This window comes from Emydura macquarii, unplaced genomic scaffold, assembly GCF_026122565.2.
Source record: "Emydura macquarii macquarii isolate MOO-44397 ecotype Brisbane River unplaced genomic scaffold, CSIRO-AGI_Emac_v2 contig_2531, whole genome shotgun sequence".
NCBI lineage: Eukaryota > Metazoa > Chordata > Testudines > Chelidae > Emydura > Emydura macquarii.
The window spans coordinates 8,162,453-8,181,241 of record NW_027132668.1 but is presented as its reverse complement, the minus strand read 5'-3'; the positions used below and the strand labels follow the sequence as shown (position 1 = coordinate 8,181,241).

At 40.5% G+C, this 18,789-nt stretch overlaps 1 protein-coding gene across 2 annotated transcripts in view; it reads left to right on the top strand.

Annotated features, from left to right (window-relative positions):
- Window positions 1-18,789, top strand: part of ATP11A (ATPase phospholipid transporting 11A) — a 231,571-nt gene that overhangs the window by 118,285 nt on the left and 94,497 nt on the right. For both annotated transcript variants that reach the window (XM_067563678.1, XM_067563679.1), the window contains exon 3: window positions 16,236-16,325. In XM_067563678.1, coding sequence (XP_067419779.1) covers window positions 16,236-16,325 — 90 coding nt within the window. The remainder of the gene's footprint in view (window positions 1-16,235; window positions 16,326-18,789) is intronic.

Sequence of the window (18,789 nt, the reverse complement as noted above, 5' to 3'; positions counted from 1 at the left end):
ATTGAGTTCTGTACAGGTGGAGGAATATAGAAGAGGACTTAAGAGACCTGAACCATCCAGATTTGCCCCACCTAAATATGGGTTTCCTTGGTCTTCTGGACAGTTTGTTTCCAGATGCCAGCTGTTGCAGAGATTGGCAGCTTTGGATTCCGGCACAGGAATTTTTAAATCACACACCTGAAAGATGAGAATGTGGTGTTGCGACTGATACAGATGATTTGAGGAATCTTTGGATCTGCATCTGAGACAGTGGTGCCTGATACTCTCTCTGAAGAGAGAGAGAGATGAGAAGATATGAGAAATGAGAGAGAAATGAGAAGATAGCTCCTCTTTTTGAAATTGAACAGTTGGATACAGACTTTCATTCTGATTTGGCACCTTAGTATTTCTTCTGCTTCATCTCCTTCTGAGGATGCTGTACAGTTCCAGGATTTAATGGATCATATGGCATCAATTTTGCATTTACCTTCAGGTTTTGTGGAGGAGGTATTACATCCTGTATGGAACGTTCTTGTTGCTCCTTTCAGGAATAGGATGTCTCTACCTATCCTGAATGGTCTTTGCAGCCTGTGAGGACTATTTGGGCTGTTCCTGCTTTTTGTCAGCCTCTATCTAAGAAAGCAGACAAACTGTACCAGGTACCTCAGGAGGGATTTTCATATTCACTTTATGCCAAATTCTCTGGTGGTTGCTGCTGCCAGTAATAGGCTCAGGTCTGGCCAAGCCCATTCCCCATCTATGGAGAGAGAGGGGAAGAAGATTGGTATCTAATTACTAGGCAGTGATGGTCCATTCCCAGTTCCATCTGGCTGTATTTGTACAAGATTTGCCAGATAAAAGGAGATTAGCAAATGCAAATTTGATGGAGGGACCAAATATGGCAAAGCATGCTCTTCTCTTGATGCTTCTTACTCTTTCGCGAGAGCACGGGAATATGCTGTTTCCTTGAGGAGATGTTCAATGCAGACAAATACAGCTATGCCTGTGGATACTAGAGTTGAAGTGCAGGATCTCCCTTTTGAGAGAACGGTCTTCTCAGGCCTGGTCTACACTGGTGGCTTAATTCAAATTAAAGTCCCTTAATTCGAATTAATTACTCCCGCGTCGACACTTGCGCATTATTAATTCGAATTAAGGAGCCTTTAAAATCGAATTAATAAAACCACCTCTGCAAGTGGATTAGCGCCTGAAGCGCATCAGTTAATTCGCATTAGTGTGAGTGTGGATGCAATGGGACTTAATTCGAATTAATTGGCCTCCAGACTGTATTCCATGATGCCCCATTTCAGTACCCTCCCCCAAAGCAGCCCCGGGAAGATTTAAATCTTCATTTCCTGCGGTGAATGGGTTTAAAATCCCAGCTGCGATCACCTCCCCCCCACACACACACACAAGCCCTTTGCAGTTTGTCCCTTTAAGGGTTTGAAAATTTCATCCTCCCTCTCCCCGTGTGGTGAATGCGTTTTAGCTGCCCAGCAAGCCCTTTGCATTTTGTCCCTTTAAGATTTGTCCCTTTGAAAGTTTAGCCCTTTAAAGTTTGTCCCTTTGAAAGATTTCACCACCCACCCCTCTCCCCGCGTGGTGAATGCGTTTTAAATGCCAGCAGTGAGAGGAAATTCTTTGCTACATTGTTTCAGTGGCCAATCATGGAAATTGATACTTCCTTAAGAGTTTATTCACAGTGCTACATGTGAATACATTATATCATGCTTTCCATCAGTGAAATGGAAACATTTGTATCACTGTATTAATATACTGACTCCCTTGTTATTTATCTTACATTCTACAGACACCTGTAGAATCAAAATCAAAGGCAAGCAATATACAGGAGGTTGTAGGGGGAGGATAAAAGGTAAACAGCATACAGATGGGGGGGTTGGTTTGATGAAGGGAAAAATCAAAGGCAAGCAATTTACAGGGGGTGATGGGGGAAGCATAAAAGGCAAACAGCATACAGTTCTAAAGTAATCCAGGATAAGCTGTGATGTATTTGTCACGGTCAAAATGAGAGCATAGTTCAGCTGGCTCCATGTGCCTGCAGCAATGGCAATCGGGGAAGTAAAAAAAACAGAATGAAAATCCTTTTCCTGTTTGTTTGGGGGTGGGGGAAGAGGGTGGGGGAAGCAGCACTGCATCCTGGGATGATGACACTTATCACAACAGCCTCTGTGGTTAGTTGCACTGTGGGATAGCTTCCCACATTGCACTGCTTTCTAATTCTAATTAAGGCTGGCCAGTGTGGACGCAAGAAACCAGCACAAACACTGTAGTGTGGACAGTCTGCAGCGCTTTCTATAAATCGCTTTCTATAAATCGCGAATTAAGCTAATTCGAATTAGTGCTGCAGTGTAGACATAGCCTCAGTAATTATATAGGTGAACTTCTAGGAAAATTAAAAGAAAGCAGATTAACTGCTCGATTACTGGGGATATACATTCTGTTAAAGGAGACTACCTACTCCTTTTTGGTATCAGAGGCAGAGTTTCCTCAGTCTTCATCTGATTTTTTTGTCAAATCAAAGGCATCAGCAGACTACTTCTTCACTGCAGTCTCAACATAAAAATCATTCAGGACCAGACCTAAATCGAAATAGTCTGCTCCTTCCTTTTTGTCTTTGTTTAATACAGATCTCAGATTTGATATGAGGATTAGGAGTTGTGGACCAACTGGCAAGGATAATTTCCTTTCCTTTGTTTGGAGTCAGGCTAACCCATTTCATCAACAATTGGAGGCTTATTACATTAGACAAATTGGACTGAGAAATTATGGAAAAAAGCTACGCAATACAATTAAAAAAGCTACCCATTTTGAATTCCTCCTACCATTCCCTTTTCAGGGATATTTCTGATAACCTTATCATTTATCAGAAGTTAAGAAATTGGCCAGTGGTTCCCAAGCATCTGTGGGGTCAAGGGTTTTATTCAAGATTCTTCCTGATACAGAAGAAAGATGGGGGTTTTTGTCTAATTTTTAATAAAATTAAATGAGTTCATCTGGAGGATGCAGTTTCAAATGTTGGCCTCTATGATGTCCTTGAATTAAGTTATGAATTGGTTTGCAGTCCATTGCAAATTGGTATGCAGTTTCCATATTTCTATCTAGCTGAATCATCAGAAATATCTTTTTGTTTTCTGGTTTCACAAAGACACTTTCAGTACAAGATAGTGTCATTTGGCCTTTCTGGGTCACTTTGTAAAGTTTCTTAGTTCCTTTCTGTAGTTGTGGCACACCTAAGAAAATGTGATATCTTTGTTTACCCATATTTGGACGATTGGTTGCCAAAGCCTTCCTCTTGTGAGGATCTGTTAATTCACATCAGGTTCACAACCTCCTTTAGTATGGATTTGGGATCTCTGAAATTCTGAGTTGGACATAGGTCCTATACTGGGCTTGCGAGCAGGAAGAGCTTTTCTCCTGGAAGAAAATTCTATCTTGAGAAACCTATCTATTTCAGAGATTTCATTCTGTCAGACTCAAAGTGACTTTCTTCAGGGGTTTGATAGGCCTCATGGCAGTGACTGCTTGTTATATTCCGATTGCATGCCTAAGAATGAGGTCAATGAAGCACTGGGTGACTCAAGTGTACAGACCCATTCTGGGCAGTCTTCAGATGTTAGTCACCATGCCTCCAGATGTTCTGAATTCATTGATATTGTGGAAATGCAAATCAAATGTTTTCACAGGCAACTTGTCCAATCCCCTTTCGTTGTCTGTCACAATAACATCCAATGCATCCAGCAAAAGATGGGGAACTCATCAGGTTCAGTTTACAGTTCAAGGCCACTGGGTGTCTCAAGAAGGGAGCTTGCGTATACATGTTTTGGAATTAAGAGCCTTTTATTTGGCTCTCAGATCTTTGCTCCCTCACATAACAGGGAAGGTTGTTCAGGTAGTGATGGAAAATATAACTGCTATGTATTAGGTCAACAAGCAAGAAGGTATCTTTGTTATGCGCTGAGGCAGTCAGTCTGTGGGACTGGCATATCCTTCACAATGTCTGTCTGGTAGCCCTGCATTTAGCAGTGGAGAGTAATGTGTCAGCAGATTGGCTTAGCAGAGACAATTCTCAGATGCATGAATGGTCCCTGAAAGGATCAAGTGATGCAAGAGATTTTCTCGATTTTGGGTTAGCCTGATATAGATCTGTTAGCTAAACAGATTCAACAAAATGTGTCGTTTTCTTCTGTTCAGAAGCAGAGAGTATTCCATCTCAGACGCTTTCCTGTTGTGTTGAGGAAAAGGGCTTTGTATGATACCTCCTCCTGCCTCTGTCTGTTGATTCAGAGAGCGGTGAAGAAGAGATGTCAGGACAGGGCAAGGGTGATCCTGATTGCCCCAGTTTGGCTGAGACAGCAGTGGTACTTGGACCAGTTTCAGCTGTCAAATGGAGTCAGCAAGCAATTTCTTTTGTCTCCAGACCTATTGTCACGGTAGCAGAGCAGGATTCTTCATTTGGATCCTTAGTCTCTCCATCTGATAGCCTGGACTATTTGACTTTGCCTAACCTTGAACAATCTTGTTCCTCCTGGTTAAGTGTGAATATGAAGAGTTCTGGATACAAGAATTCTGGTTACAAGAAAGTAACCTTTGTTTTTCAGACCTTAAATCATTCTTGTAACTCATGTTCCCTGGTGTGTTTTTTTCCCCCCAACAACTTTTTCGATGTTTCAACACCAGAACTGGACTCAATATCCCAGTAATGGTCTCACTAAAGCTGCATACAGAATTAATATAACCTTCCTTCTCTTACACTTTATTCCCTCACTTATATTGCCAAGAATAGTATTTGCTTTCTTAGCTACAGTATTGGACTGGGAGCTTGTGCTCACCTGGTTATATGCCATGATCCCCATAAGTCCCTTTCAAAGTTGATGCATTCCAGGATATGGTCCCCCATCTTACAAGTGTGAGCTACATTCATTGATCCTAAATTAATGGCCTTGTATTTGGCAATATTAAAGTGGTTATTGTTCAAATGAGCCCAGCTTACCAAGCAATCCAGATCATGCTATAGAACTGTCCTGTTCTTATCCAGTTTTAAATCCTCATAATATGTTGCTTCATTAATTTGTAGAGTGCTTATTTTATAATCAAAATGTAATGCAATATTAAGTCAAATGCCTCACAAAAGTCTAAGAATATCATGTCAACACAGTTACTATTGTCAGCCAAATTTGTAATCTCATGAAAATACATGACTAAGAGAGTGGGATGGAGGTAAAGGCACAAAGGGGAGGAAGACCGGAGCCAGGGGATGTGAGGGTGAATGGGAGCAGAGAAATAGGGAGGGAGGAACTGGAGAGCAGAGGGTGAGCAGGATGTGGAGAGGAGAGAGGGAGGCAGGATTTTGGTGGGGAGAGGTGAGTAGGAGCAAGTACAGGCTGGGGATGCCAGGGCAGAAGGGTCTTGTGACTGAAGACCATATCATAATGCATATGCACAAGGAGACCAAATTAAGGTTGTTTGGGCAGTTCTGGTATTTCCAAACTTTAGAGTGTCTGACTTCACAACCCTAACAACCTTAACATTCTCTTTAACATTTTTGGGGATATAATAAATTACATAAACTTTACACTTATGTAGTAGTGTACAGTTAACACATCTCTGAGGTGGAATGCTGAAATTGTAGTATACAGCAACGTCATTTCCTGTGCTAAGTAATATAAATAATATGTTCTCATAATGAAACTGAGAGGGGTATTGAGATAGACAGAAGAGCACCAGCAAAATGCTATTGTTTCTTCAGTGACCCCAAGTGCTCACAACTTCTGTTTTATGTCTCAGCTGAAAGATGTTACCTCCAGTAGAATTATTGTACACCAAAAGGGGGGTACCTCCACTGACACCATTTCTTGTAGTACCTGGGCTTTTCCTGAGGATTACTATCCACATATTGACACCGCTGTTGATTTGATGAGATGTAGCCTGAGCTAGTAACACCATAGGTTGAAAGTCCTCCAAATATCCTTGTTCTGCAAATGAGTCCTCAGTTGCATCCTGCAATAAAACTAAATTATAATTGTTTGAAGATACTAGTTATTTGTGAGTCATCTCAGACCTTTAGAGTCACAGTGAATATCTATCCTTTCTTGTAGCTAAAGAGGTCTCTCTATTCTCAGTAAATAATTTTAAGTTGTCACTGTGACAGATATTACAATTTCATGCAGTATCTTTGGGGACCATATTGTATTAAATCTATGAATGGCTTCTGTATGATTGTGTTCTACATGGGCAAGGGTTACCACAGCTCCTCTAGGAACTAAAAATAGTGGGAGGTGATTAAGGTGAATCACTAAGAATGAAAACTCTGGAGAGGTACCACCCCCTGGAGTGATTTGCATCTACTATTCAGATTGGCGTTTCCAGAGACTAGGGGACAAAGAGAGGACTTTTGGCATAAAAGGATGAGCTTGAACTGACCCAGAGCCTTCCTTCTGATCCAGCAAACAGACAGGACCTTCTGTCCAAGGGGGGGTCAAACCTTGCAGAAGGGATGGAATGACTTTGACCTACTAGGGCTCCAGAAGGTTGGTGGGAAACCTCTCATGAGCTTTAAGCATGAGTACAGCAACTTTTATTTTTAAGTTTTTCTCTGTAATGCTTTTATATTAAGAATAAATGTGCTTAGAAATTATCATGGGGTAACTTGTAATTTCTGGCAATACACTGTTTATAGCCCTCAGAGAGAAAGCAAAGCACAGGCGCGGGCCTTTAGGCAGACTGGCTTCCTGAGAATATCACAATGTAAGGCAGGGAGCTGTGCGGCCTTAACCCTGGGTGAGAAGGGAGTGGGACAAGGGTCTCTATCCAGAGACAAATCATGGCTTGAGACCTGACTGAGAACTCCTGGAGTGGACCACGGAGAGGGGATACAGGTGCAGTTACCCTATCACAGTTTCAGGGTGTGTCTACACTGCAGCTAGGCACTCATGGCTGGCCTGTGCCAGCCAACTTGGGGTTGCGGGCCTCGGGTTGTGGGTCTGTCATTACTGTGTAGACTTCCGGAGTCCAAGCTCTGGAACCCTTCCGCCTCATAGGGTGCTCATCATGACCCTCTTCTTAATGTCCTTGTCACTTGTTGACAGTGTTCAGAAGTGTGCACCTAAAAGAGCAGCTAGTGATGAATGCATGTGTAGTGTATTCTGTATTAGGAGTGCACGTAATGAGCCTACCCTGAAAGCCCCCACAGCACATGATCAGTAGGTGTTTTCAGACCTTCATAACTTCGTCAAATAAAATGAATTTTCTTCTGAAACAAGGCCATGTTCTGATCCTTATGGGGACTCTTTCTGGGACAAATTGTAGCTTTTGAAAACCAAACATTTCAAGCGGAGGCCTCTTCAAACTTCACTTAAAGATAAAAAAGGGCTGTGAAGTGCAGGGGGTGATGAAGGCCATTCAGGAGGAGGGAATACAGGACTTCTTGATTCCAGCTTTGTGTTCATTCCCTATTATGAAGAGGGATATTTTTTGTGAATAAAGCAGGAGGTGGGGGAAGGTTTTCAAAAACAATTGGACAGCTGTCCATGCTGGTTTGGAGCCATTCTTGGAACTAACCAGTTTGTTGGGAAGCTAAGTGGGTTACAATGGAAACTGTCTATCAACTGCCCTAGTGACCTCCAGATGGCTACACAGTCTCTGTTCTTTGTTACTTCCTTTGTAAAATGTGACTAAAAATATTTGCACATCCATAATACATTTTTATATGTATATTGCAAAGCACTTCACACAGTTGCCGCGGTATGATTAGCTCTGTTTCCTTTGTAGCATAGCTAAGAATAGAGGTCTCAAAGCAAGTAGCTTTGGACACTTGAGTTTGGGGGCTGAGACATGTCTAACACATCAAAGTTCAGTTCAACCACAAACTTCCTATATGACCTTGGGCAAGTCACTTAATGTCTAATTTCTAGAAAAATGGGAGCAGTGGATGTTGTCCCTTTTTGGACAGCTAACATGAGGACTTTCTTAGAAGTTTGTGAAGCACAAAGAAATAGAATGTCAGAGGAAGAGGTGGGATTAAATCTCCAAACCCTGTGTACATTTTGGTGTGTCTCCCACAACATTTGAAAAATGCATCCTGGCTAGTTGGCATAAATATTAAGACTAAGCGTGTCAGTGAGATAGCTTTCTCATTATGAATAAAATATATTGAATCTAAACTGTATAATTGCAGCTGGCCTTTGAGCTATCTGGCTGAAGGGAGACATCTTGTTTAAAAAAAAAACTTCATTTGCTACACTGGCAACGTGGGAGCCTTGCATAAGAAATTGTAAACATTTTATTTAAATTTTGTTTGATACGTGCCATAAAAATCCATGCACTGAGAATATTGCTGTTAATACATAGAAATCTAAACACTGTGTAAATATCTTGGTCTTTTCTGATGTATAGTTATACTTTTATATTTATTTTATATGTTGGTACCTAACATTTTTTTGGTTCGTTATAAGGAAAAAAAATATTTGAAAAAGCTTACTAAATAAAAAGATGGAATCCATCGTGGTGGTGTTTAGAATTCAGGATGTAGTTGTAGAATTATCATTAGAGGTGTTCGATAGAGAGGTCATAGAGTTGAGGGTGGAGCAACAGCTAGGAGATTCTTGGGAGCAAAGGTGAATGGCTATATGAGTAGTTAGCAGCCCCAGGGGGAAGAAGCCAGTAAGACTGGGGGAGGGAGAATCAGATTGTGTGAAGTGGGAAAAATTTGTAAAAAGTGAGAAATGGGGCTGCTTGGACAAATAGGCTGTGGGAGGTTGAGGAGCCGCGGTGTTGCCAACTCTCACAATGTTATCACGAATCTTGTGATATTAGATGTTTTTCTGAAAGCCCAGCTCCTGAACTCAAGTGATTACATCAGAATCTCTGCTTTCACTTAAGAAATTCTATCCCTGCCGGTTGCAGAGACAGGCTTGAAAACTTGACCTTGAAGTCTTAAACGATAACAAATAAAAAGAAGCCAAAATGTGTATATGCTTTAAATTTCATGATTTTCTTTCACCAATGTCATGATTTACAGAGGCCTAACTCATAGCTTTTGATTGCTTGGATTTGGCTGTAGTCAAGAGGTTGGAGAAAGGGCTGGAGACCAAGACGGTAAGGGAGGTGGCATTCAGTGAGGGGCATGTGTGAGCAGGAAGAGGGGTAGGGAACGGGAGTTGATGGAATAGGGTCTAACTGCAGAAAAGAGGCAGCTGTCATTAAAAGGATTCTGTGTATAGAAGAGCACTGCCTACAGGATGCAAGAGCTGCACAGCACTATAGTGTGTGCCAGAATTACAGAGGAAGGCTGTTGTTACATACAACCTGGAGAAACACTTGATCATTTAAATTATGCTGTATTAAATGCAGACAAACTGGTTTTACAATCCCTTGCATAGTGCTCCAAGCACACACAACGGTTTCTGCAAAATGGCCGTTATCTAGTAATATATGCAAATTCCAATTGTAATTTAAAACCTATTTCTTCAAATGTATGTGGAAGGCCCATACACTCTTAATGTTTAGGTACTTTGCAGAATTTTTTTAAAACATTCAGTTAAGCTTTTCCTCCTTTGAGATGGTATCAAGTGATTAACTAGAGTTAGTACTCCCCCATCCAAATATCTGCCTATGCTTTTTGCATTCAGGGAATGTATAGGAAAAGGCAATAAAAATGCCACAAATAATGTTTTATGGAGACTATTGAGAAAAGTTGCTAGAAATTCTCTGCAGCGGAGAGATGGATATATCGCTTTATTTGTGTATAGTGATCAATTTTATTTAATATGGCCAGTTTTAATGTTTTCCCAGTAAGGTTTTTTGTTTCATTTGGACCTATGAGAGATCTCTTACTGCTAGCCACAATCACTGAAATGTTTTGGCTCAGGGCTGACTGTGAGAATCAGTGCGAATGAGCCATTAGTAGATGTCCCTTTTCCAGCTATTTATGCCTCGCGGGGAGAGGAGGGGGAGAGATTTTGTGAAGTATTCCCAAAATATCCTGAAGGTCTGTGTTAGAGTCAGAAGTTGCAAGTTGTGGAAGCAGCTTGTCCTAACAAACTGTCTTGTTCACTTTCATTGAATTGTCTAGATATGGTATTAATGCCAAGCTCATCTGGAACACTTGATATAGAAAGTGTTGTTATTGACTCCTGAAGTTAAGGAACCATTTGTTTTCATGATTTCATGCAATAAGCACTGATGTTTGCTTTGATTATATGAAATTTGGTCTTCTCCAAGTTTTTCAACACAGGCTTACCTTAGATGGGTGTACTCTTCCCTTTCCTGCAACCTAAGGTGCTTGTAATTGGATGAATAGATGCTTTTGTATCACTCGAAGGTAATTGACAATTTAGAAGTCTCATAAAATGCCTTTTTATTTCTGGAAAAAATTAAAATTAAGATTGTATCCTTTTTCCTCCTAATCCTTCCTGCCTACCTGCCTTCACCCCACCAGGAAACAAATATCCCCAGTCATCAGAGCTTTACTAGTTTTGTTTCAAGCATCTGTTTAATCTGGAAAATGTAAGGCATACCTAACTGCTTTTCTAAAACTTGGTATTCATCCAGACTGTTGTCAGTACCTTTTCATCTGGTGAAGGAGGGATGTTCTTTTCCTCTTTTCTACTTGGCAATATTTGAAAAATCAAAGCTGAAACACTTGACAACTAGAGATGCCGGCCCTTTTATTTTTCTTATCTTTGTATGGTCAATTGGGTGAGGGAGGCTGAAGTGCCAAGAAACAAAGAGTGCAATAGAGGTAGCCAGCTCCTATTTCTGCAGACCACAGTCCAGGCACTGGGATTCCCCTGGTAAGCATTGTTAGGCACTATGCCTTGGCAGCTGTGTTACCTTATCTAACATGGCTAAAAATGAAATAGAAACCTGAAACAAAGCTTCTATGCGTTCTTGCCTTATGGGAAGGCATTACTATTAGAACTTAAAGAAACAGTCAAGCATTAATTATTAAGGTTTTAATGCTTGCAATGAGTCAGTGAGAACAACTGCTACGGATATCCATGCAGATAGGTATTCAGAGCTGTTAGCATCAGGCTTAACCTACAGCAAATACAGCACAGCACAAGCTGGAAGATGTAGTGAATAATAAAAGCACTGTAATGGGGAGGGGATGGGAGAGGGGGTCAGGAGGATGTTTATGATGATCAAAGCCATTCTTAAATTTCTTTAGATAGCTGCCTAAACAAAGCATTAATTAGTTCTTCCTTCTCATTAGAAGTACAAAGAGAAAGGGAAGGAAAGGCATCTGCAGTGCAGTAAGTTAAATAGAGAGCTATAAACGTATCCTGTCCTGAGTGGTTCCCTGTTCTAAAAGAACATTCTGTTTCAGCAAAGAGCATTGCTGAAAGGGAGTGTTGAGGTAGGAAGGGAAGGATTCCTAAGGGTATCTAAAGAAGGTTCTGAAGAACAGCACAACCTCTGGTGCCTTAGGTGGTAATATTTTGAGGTTTTTTATTTTGTCCAGGTCAAGCAGTGTTTAAGGGGAATAAAAGGTTAATGACTACAAAAGGCCTGACGCAGGAGTGAAGGATATTACTCTGGTATGAACAAGGAAGAGTACCCCCCAGATGTAGGCTCCATTCAGTTTTATTTTCTACCTGTTTACTTCTTGTTTCTCTTTTTTGTCACTTTTTGTCTGTGCTACATGTATTCATAAAATATTTTTGCCGTGGTAACAGCATATTTACACCTGGGATGGAATGTGTCAGTTCATCAAGGACAAATATATTTGGAAGGATTTTAAGGACTAATCCACATATTAACTAGGCTACCTGAGTCATTAGGGTTCCTGATCAATTATGCTGTTTCTCTTTATTCTTAAAATATAACTTAAATCAAAAAATTTGGCTCAAGCAAAAGCATATATAATCTTTGAGGCACCTGAGGCCTGTTACAATTGTAGGAAAGTAGGGAGAGGCCTATATGGGATTGGAGAGATAATGAGCTAAGCTGAGCTTGTAAAATGGAAGGTGTCTTCTTATCCAGAACTTTTCTAAACCTCAAATCCTTGGGGAAAGGACTAAATTTCATATTTTCCATCTATATGTTGATTTTAAACTACAGTACTTGAATCGGCTTTCCCTTTCTGGCATATAAAGTATCTAGACTGAAGGGAATATGCTGCCAACATACATTATTACTCAAAATCACTTACAAAAGAAAAGTCATTGTTTAAACCATTGAATTTTGACTTGACAGTCTTTTGGGGAGTTTCATTGCTATAAAAAAGCCCTCTGTTAAAATGATAATAGAACATGTATGTTTTCCTTCTATAATTAATTTTAAATATTGATGGAATGAAAAAAAGAGGTGTTTATTCCCGACACACTATGTATTGAATGTAAGTAATTTTTTTCTCCTCCTCTGATTTGCTTTTGTAATACTAGTTCTCTTATTTTGAAACAGAGTATTTCTATTACATTCCCCAGTCCATCATAGCTGTCTTACCTACGACGGTAGCAAGTAAGGACAGGAGGAGAACTGTATAAATCTGCGGAGATTGTGATTTATTAGGAAGTGATGACTAGAAGATCTGAAGAGGATAATTTTTTTCTGTTAGTCTAATTTAACAAGGAAAGTGTAGAATTATTTAAATCAGCCTCTTCCCATAAACCATCATCTCCAAATTTAAAATAACCGAAAGGCCAGAATCAGTGCCTAAATAGTAGAAAATAGAGTTTCAAGTGAAATTTTAGGTGGCCCACCTGAGACTACATTTTGGAACATCTGACTTAATTGCAGATTTTGCCAGTTCTAGAGCAACAGTGACCAAAGATGACAGCAACAGGGATCAGGAATCCAAAGAACCTGTCTCTAGCAATCCTTCTGCTCTAGGTGTTGCTAAAAACTTGGTAATAAATCTTCCTGTAGCTCTCCTTTCTTTAAAAATGTCACCTAAGAGATGAAAAGACTACAGATAAGAGCTGCAAAGGTGGAGAAAGATTTGTATTCTTCCCACAGACTCTGATATATCATCATTATTATTGACCTAACTGATATGCCCGCATGGCTGCCTCATCATCAGTTTCAGTCTTTGAGGTTGAAACTATTGTTCCCAGAGCTGGCATCAGTAGATTCTTTTCAAGCAGTGACTTTGTCCTCTCCTTTCCTGAATGAGTCTTTGTCCTTAACTGAGATTTTAAATTCAAATTAAACTTGGTTGCAGCAGACTTTGATTTTCACTTTTTATTTTTATTTATTTTTGTTGTGTTTTTGTAGCCTACATTAAAGCACTGTAATAGCCTAGTCTTTATAGGTTTATTTGAATTGTGATTTCACAGATTTGATTATAAATCTGGTATTTTGCTAGCAATGAAATAAAAACACATGGGAAAAAGCAAATGCTTTTTTCAGGTCACGATTATTTTTGCAATCTGCATTCCCATTCTGAGTCTAACTACACATGAAAGAACCATCTCTTGCCATTGTGCTGCTGTGTGCAACCAACTGTACTGCTGAGAGCACAAAGGGCAAAGTGATACAGGCTGAATTTCACTCAGAAAGTATAAACAGGACCTGAACTTATTGGAAACTTGTCAGTCTCTCTGGTTTTATTTCTCAGTCAGTTTTTTTGTTTTCTATTATTTGTTTAATTTTAAATGGAAAATCAGAATCCCAGATAATTTAATACACCTGTACTTGCACTTTTAGCTCCATTTGATAATCTCAAAACATAAGCTAATACCTTTTTGTAATCTTGTCCATCTTTCACTTATATGTGGCTCTTGCCATACCCCTCTTCTGCATCATAGCATCTTCTGTCCTCTTCCCCCTTACTCTTCTTCTCCACTGGCTCCATTTCCTCATACATGTTACCCTCACCCCTATATAGTTCCCACCAGATCTCCCTGCTCCTCTTCCCTTCTCAACCCTATCTTCCCCATTCTCCCACCAACACAAATCCAGATCTCAGATCCCAAATCCACTCTCTCCCTTTCCTCCTTCTTTCTGGTGACATTTGCTCCAACCCTGGCCTTTTCTCCACACCAATCCTCTCTTCCACCTTTGCCCCTCTTGTGCCACCATTCCTAACCTCACACCCGTCCACCTGCTACTCATCTCCCCCTTCCTTTTCTTTTGCTGTCTCTGGAGCCACCCACTCAATCTCTAAAAAGATCTCAGCCATCCACATCCTCTTCATATCTCACTTCCTCCAGCTCCTGGCTCTCAAGTGATCTGGATCCCTTCATCTGTAGAGCCCAGCAAATCCGCAGATAACCACTTTATATCCGCAGACCATTTCTTGCGGATTGGATGGTCACGGAGGTCGGGACCTCTGTGACTTCTGGGGCAGGGCCGGAGCAGCTGCCAGCCAGGGGTACAGCGAACAGCTGCTTAGCTGTTAGGCGGCCTGCAGGGTTCAACAGCTCAACAGCTGTTAGGCAGGCAGGGCTCATCAGCTGTTTGGGGTGGCAGGGGCTCAACAGCTGATGGAGGGCTGCTGGTTTCAAAATAGCTGATGTGCGGATGCCGATGCGGTTAAATCTAAAAGAGAGAGGACAGACTGCAGGTTGGGTAAAAGTGTATTCCAGCGGATGAGGATCGGATGCGGATCTGTGCAGGGCTCAATTCATCTGACATTGCCTCTGCAGCTGCCCTCTTTTTATGGTGGCCTTTCCTCACTCTCCCCTTACTGGATCAGACCATAGTGGGGGTGTTGAGCTTCTCCTCTCCTGTTCTTGCCACTTGCAACCTCTCACTCCCCCCTTCCCACATTTTCTCTTTTGAACAGCACTGCATCTGACTCCCCCTCCTCCATGTTGCTGTCTGCCGTCCAGCCAACTCCTCCCCATCACCCATCTTTCTGGTTTCAACTTCTGGCTCTCTTCCTTTCTTTACAATTTCCCAAACTCACCCTTTGTGATTTCAATCTCCATACCAAACCCTTAGCGCACATTTCCATACCCTCACACTTGACATGCAGCCCTATTTCCACTTTACCGTTCCCCAAAATGGCCATTCACTTGCCTTGATCTTCAACAAGCACTGCTCTCTCAGTTGCTGAGTATCCTCTTGCCAACCCACCCATCGTCTGGTCTCTTTTTCAGCACCACCCGTCAACCCCTTCCCACCTCCCCTCATGCCCTATCAGTTGGCCTTTTTGTGACTTCCCGTTCACCAGGGTTGATGTTGTCTTGTCTGCTCTCAACCTCTCCTCCCTGCCCTTTTTTCCTTTTCTGCCCTTGAAATTGTTTTTGATTCTCTCCATGCGTCCCTCTCCTTCACTCTTCAATCCTTTGCCCCTTTCTCCCGTTGCAAGGTCTGACCTGCGTTAACCCCCAGTCCTGACTTACCCCTGACGTCCGCTTCCTGTGTGCCTGCTCTTGTGCTGCAGAGCATCTCTGGCACAAATCTTGTGACCAGGCTGACTTCCTTTACTACAAATTCATTCTCTACTTCAGTTCTGCCATCTTCTTAGCTAAACAGCTCTACTTCTTCAACTCAGTTGAATCCCACATCTGCCATTTTTGCCACTTCTGACTTTCCTCAAATCATTCTCTCATCTGCTTCCACTTAATTCTCCAAGAGAAAATTACAAGTTTATATAGTCTTTATCTGCATTTTCATATTCTGTACCTTGTATGTCACATTATATGCGTTACCGTTTTGCTATATATAACACTGTTAAAAAAAGGTTTTAAAACCATAAACTGTTAGTGCTCTCAATTGTTCTGAGGGACGTGTATGTAACAAAACCAAAGAACATAAAAGAAGGCTGATACCTTTGGTTTTGTCCCTGACTTCTTGTCAAAGCAGGTTTAGCATGTACAAAAAACCGAAATGGAGAGGAATTAAATACAGCAGTAGAAGCAATTGTTTTAAGATTTTAAAATGCTTTTCAGTGACTTTCAACTAACTGTTCCTTAACTAAATATCTGGCTATCATTGCCAGAAAACCTGTTTCAGTCCATAATACCAAGATGCCAGAGCTCAAATATTTCTGAATGAAACTGTGCAGTGCTAGACTTCTGCTTCAGGTAGCCATGTTAATTAGAATTTCAGTTACTAACTGAATGATTTCAAGAATGCATGAATGCCAATTGTATATCAGTATATTTGCTTAAATAAATTAACAAAAATTTCATCTAAGTTGCATGTGATATTTAAACTTAGTTTGTGAATTTTGAGCTTGTTTGATTCTTAAAAGTATGTGTATATTTTGCTGTTTGTTACTGCATGCCCTGCTACATCATTATTATTGTCATAAATACTTAAATAATCTTTTCCTTTTTACTTAGTACACATTTTGGAACTTTGTACCGAAGAACTTGTTTGAGCAGTTCAGAAGGATAGCTAACTTTTATTTTCTCATCATTTTTCTTGTTCAGGTAAGCCATTCCCATTTTCTTTAGTAGATTCATATACACACTGAAAAAACAGAACTTTTAAAATTCAGATAAAGCTTGAGGTTTCAAAAAACAAACAGCTGCGTCCTCCAATCCCCCAATTTTGGTAGCAGGAGAAATTGGATGGTTAAGATTGGATGGTTTAAAGAATTGGTGATATACTAAAGAACTTTTTCAACCATTCTGGCTTGCTGGTGTGAATCCAGTCCTTCTGGGGAATGACAATTACTTACATCTGATTAGTGTGTATAAAATGAGTGTTCTTTTTATTTTGTAATAAACAGGTGTCATCTCACTAAACCCACCATGATAATTGGCACTAACTGGCATCCATGTTGATAATACTCAGCATAAATGACATAGTCTAAATGTGTATGGAGACTGAATAATCCTCCATCAGCAAAAGGTAGTCCCTCCAGATCAGGATCAAGGCACACTGACAGGGTAGAGTGGGTAAGCATTCACTTTCACTGTGTATGCTGACATGTTTGAGTAATTATAGGTTGTCACTTTTTAGGTCCCTTAATTCTACACCTTGCATGAGCACTGAAATACACTAAATATAATAAAAATCCACTGGTTTGGAATGAAAGACCCTTTCTACTTCTTTGCTTGTCTAGACAGTAGCAAGCAATAGTTATGCAGATTCTTTGAACATTTTTGGATTTTTTTTTCTCATTGCACTGGAACCCCAGTCTGCCTCTTTACCATCAAATTCCAGTAGTTATAGTTCAGTATTTTTGCATTTTTTTCTTAGGATAAGTCAGCAGTGTCATAAGGGCTTATGAAGAAAGACCTTTCAGTGCCACCTTGCAGCTAACAATTACTAGAGCATTTTGTCTTTAAAGCAGCTGCCCTCTTATTTCCAGTTTCTCTAGCCTTTACTCCTTGAGGACTTGAGAGAGAAGTAAGCACTCCAACCCACATGTTTTAACACTTGATTAAATAAGTATTTATATAGCACTTAAAAATTCTTCCAAAGTACAAACAGGTATTCTGTTTGAAGAAAATTTATAGGATCATAAGATTAGAAGGAACAGCAAGGATCATCTAGTCTAACCCCCTGGCAAGATGCATGATTTGTTGTGTCTAAACCATCCAGATGGCTATCCAGCTTCCTTTTGAAAACCTCCAGTGAAGAAGCTTTCATGACCTCCCTAGGCAGTCTGTTCCATTGTCCTACTAAATTTTTTCTGAGATTTAATCTAAATCTGCTGTGCTGTAGTTTGAATCCATTGTCTTTTGTCCTGCCCTCTGTGGCAAGAGAGAACAACTTTTCTCCATCTTTTTTCATGGCAGCGTTTCAAGTATTTGAAGACCACTATCATGTCCCCCCCTTAATCTCCTCTTTCCCAAACTAAACATACCCAGTTCCTTCAGCCTTTGCTCATATGGCTTGCATTCCATCCCTTTGATCATCTTTTGTTGCTTGTCTCTGGGTTCTTTCCCCAGTTTCTCTATATCCTTTCTATACATCAGTGATCAAAATTGGACACAATACTCCAGCTGAGACCTAATCAGCACCAAGTAGAGCGGTATTATTATCTCTGTGACTTGCATGCTGTGCTCTGCTAATGCAACCTAAACTCGCATTTGCTTTTTTTGCAACAGCATTGCATTCCTGACTCATATTGAGGTTGTGTTCCACCACAACTCCCAAATCCTTCTCAGCATGCTGCTACCAAGCCAGTTATCCCCCATTCTCTATTTGGTTTTTGCCTCTAAGTGTAGCATCTTACATTTGTCTTTGTTGAATTTCATTTTGTTGTCTATAGCTCAATTCTCCAATTAATCGAGGTCCCTCTGAATTTTAGCTCTATCCTCCAAAGTGTTGGCAATCCCCCCTAGCTTTGTGTCATCTGCAAATAATCAGTATGCTCTCTATTCCTACATCCAGCTCATTAATAAAGATGTTAAACAACACCAGATCCAGAACAGATCCCTTTGGAACCCCACTTGAGACCTCCCTCCAAACTGATATCATTCCATTAATAGTTACTCTTGCTTTGTGATTGTTTAACCAATTGAGTGTTCACTTAATGGTAGTTCTCCTGAGCCCACATTTTTCCTGTTTACTTATCAGAATATCCTGTGGGACTGTGTCAAAAGCCTTGCTGAAGTCCAGGTATATTATGTCCACCACATTCCCCCTATCCACTAAATCAGTTACCCTGTAAAAGAAAGAAATCAGTTTGGTTTGCCATTATTTGTTCTTAGTAAATCCATTCTAGCAGTTATTCGAAAATTGAATGTTTTATACATTGCTCTAGTTAGTAGCTTCCCAGTTATCGAAGTCAGGCTGACTGGTCTATAGTTCCCTGGCTCCTTCTTTTCTCCCTTTTTAAAAATGGGCGCTACGTTAGCCCTTTTCCAGTCTTCTGGGACCTCTCCCGTCATCCATGAATTTGCAAATATTATTGCAAGTGGCTCTGAGATTTCTTCAGCT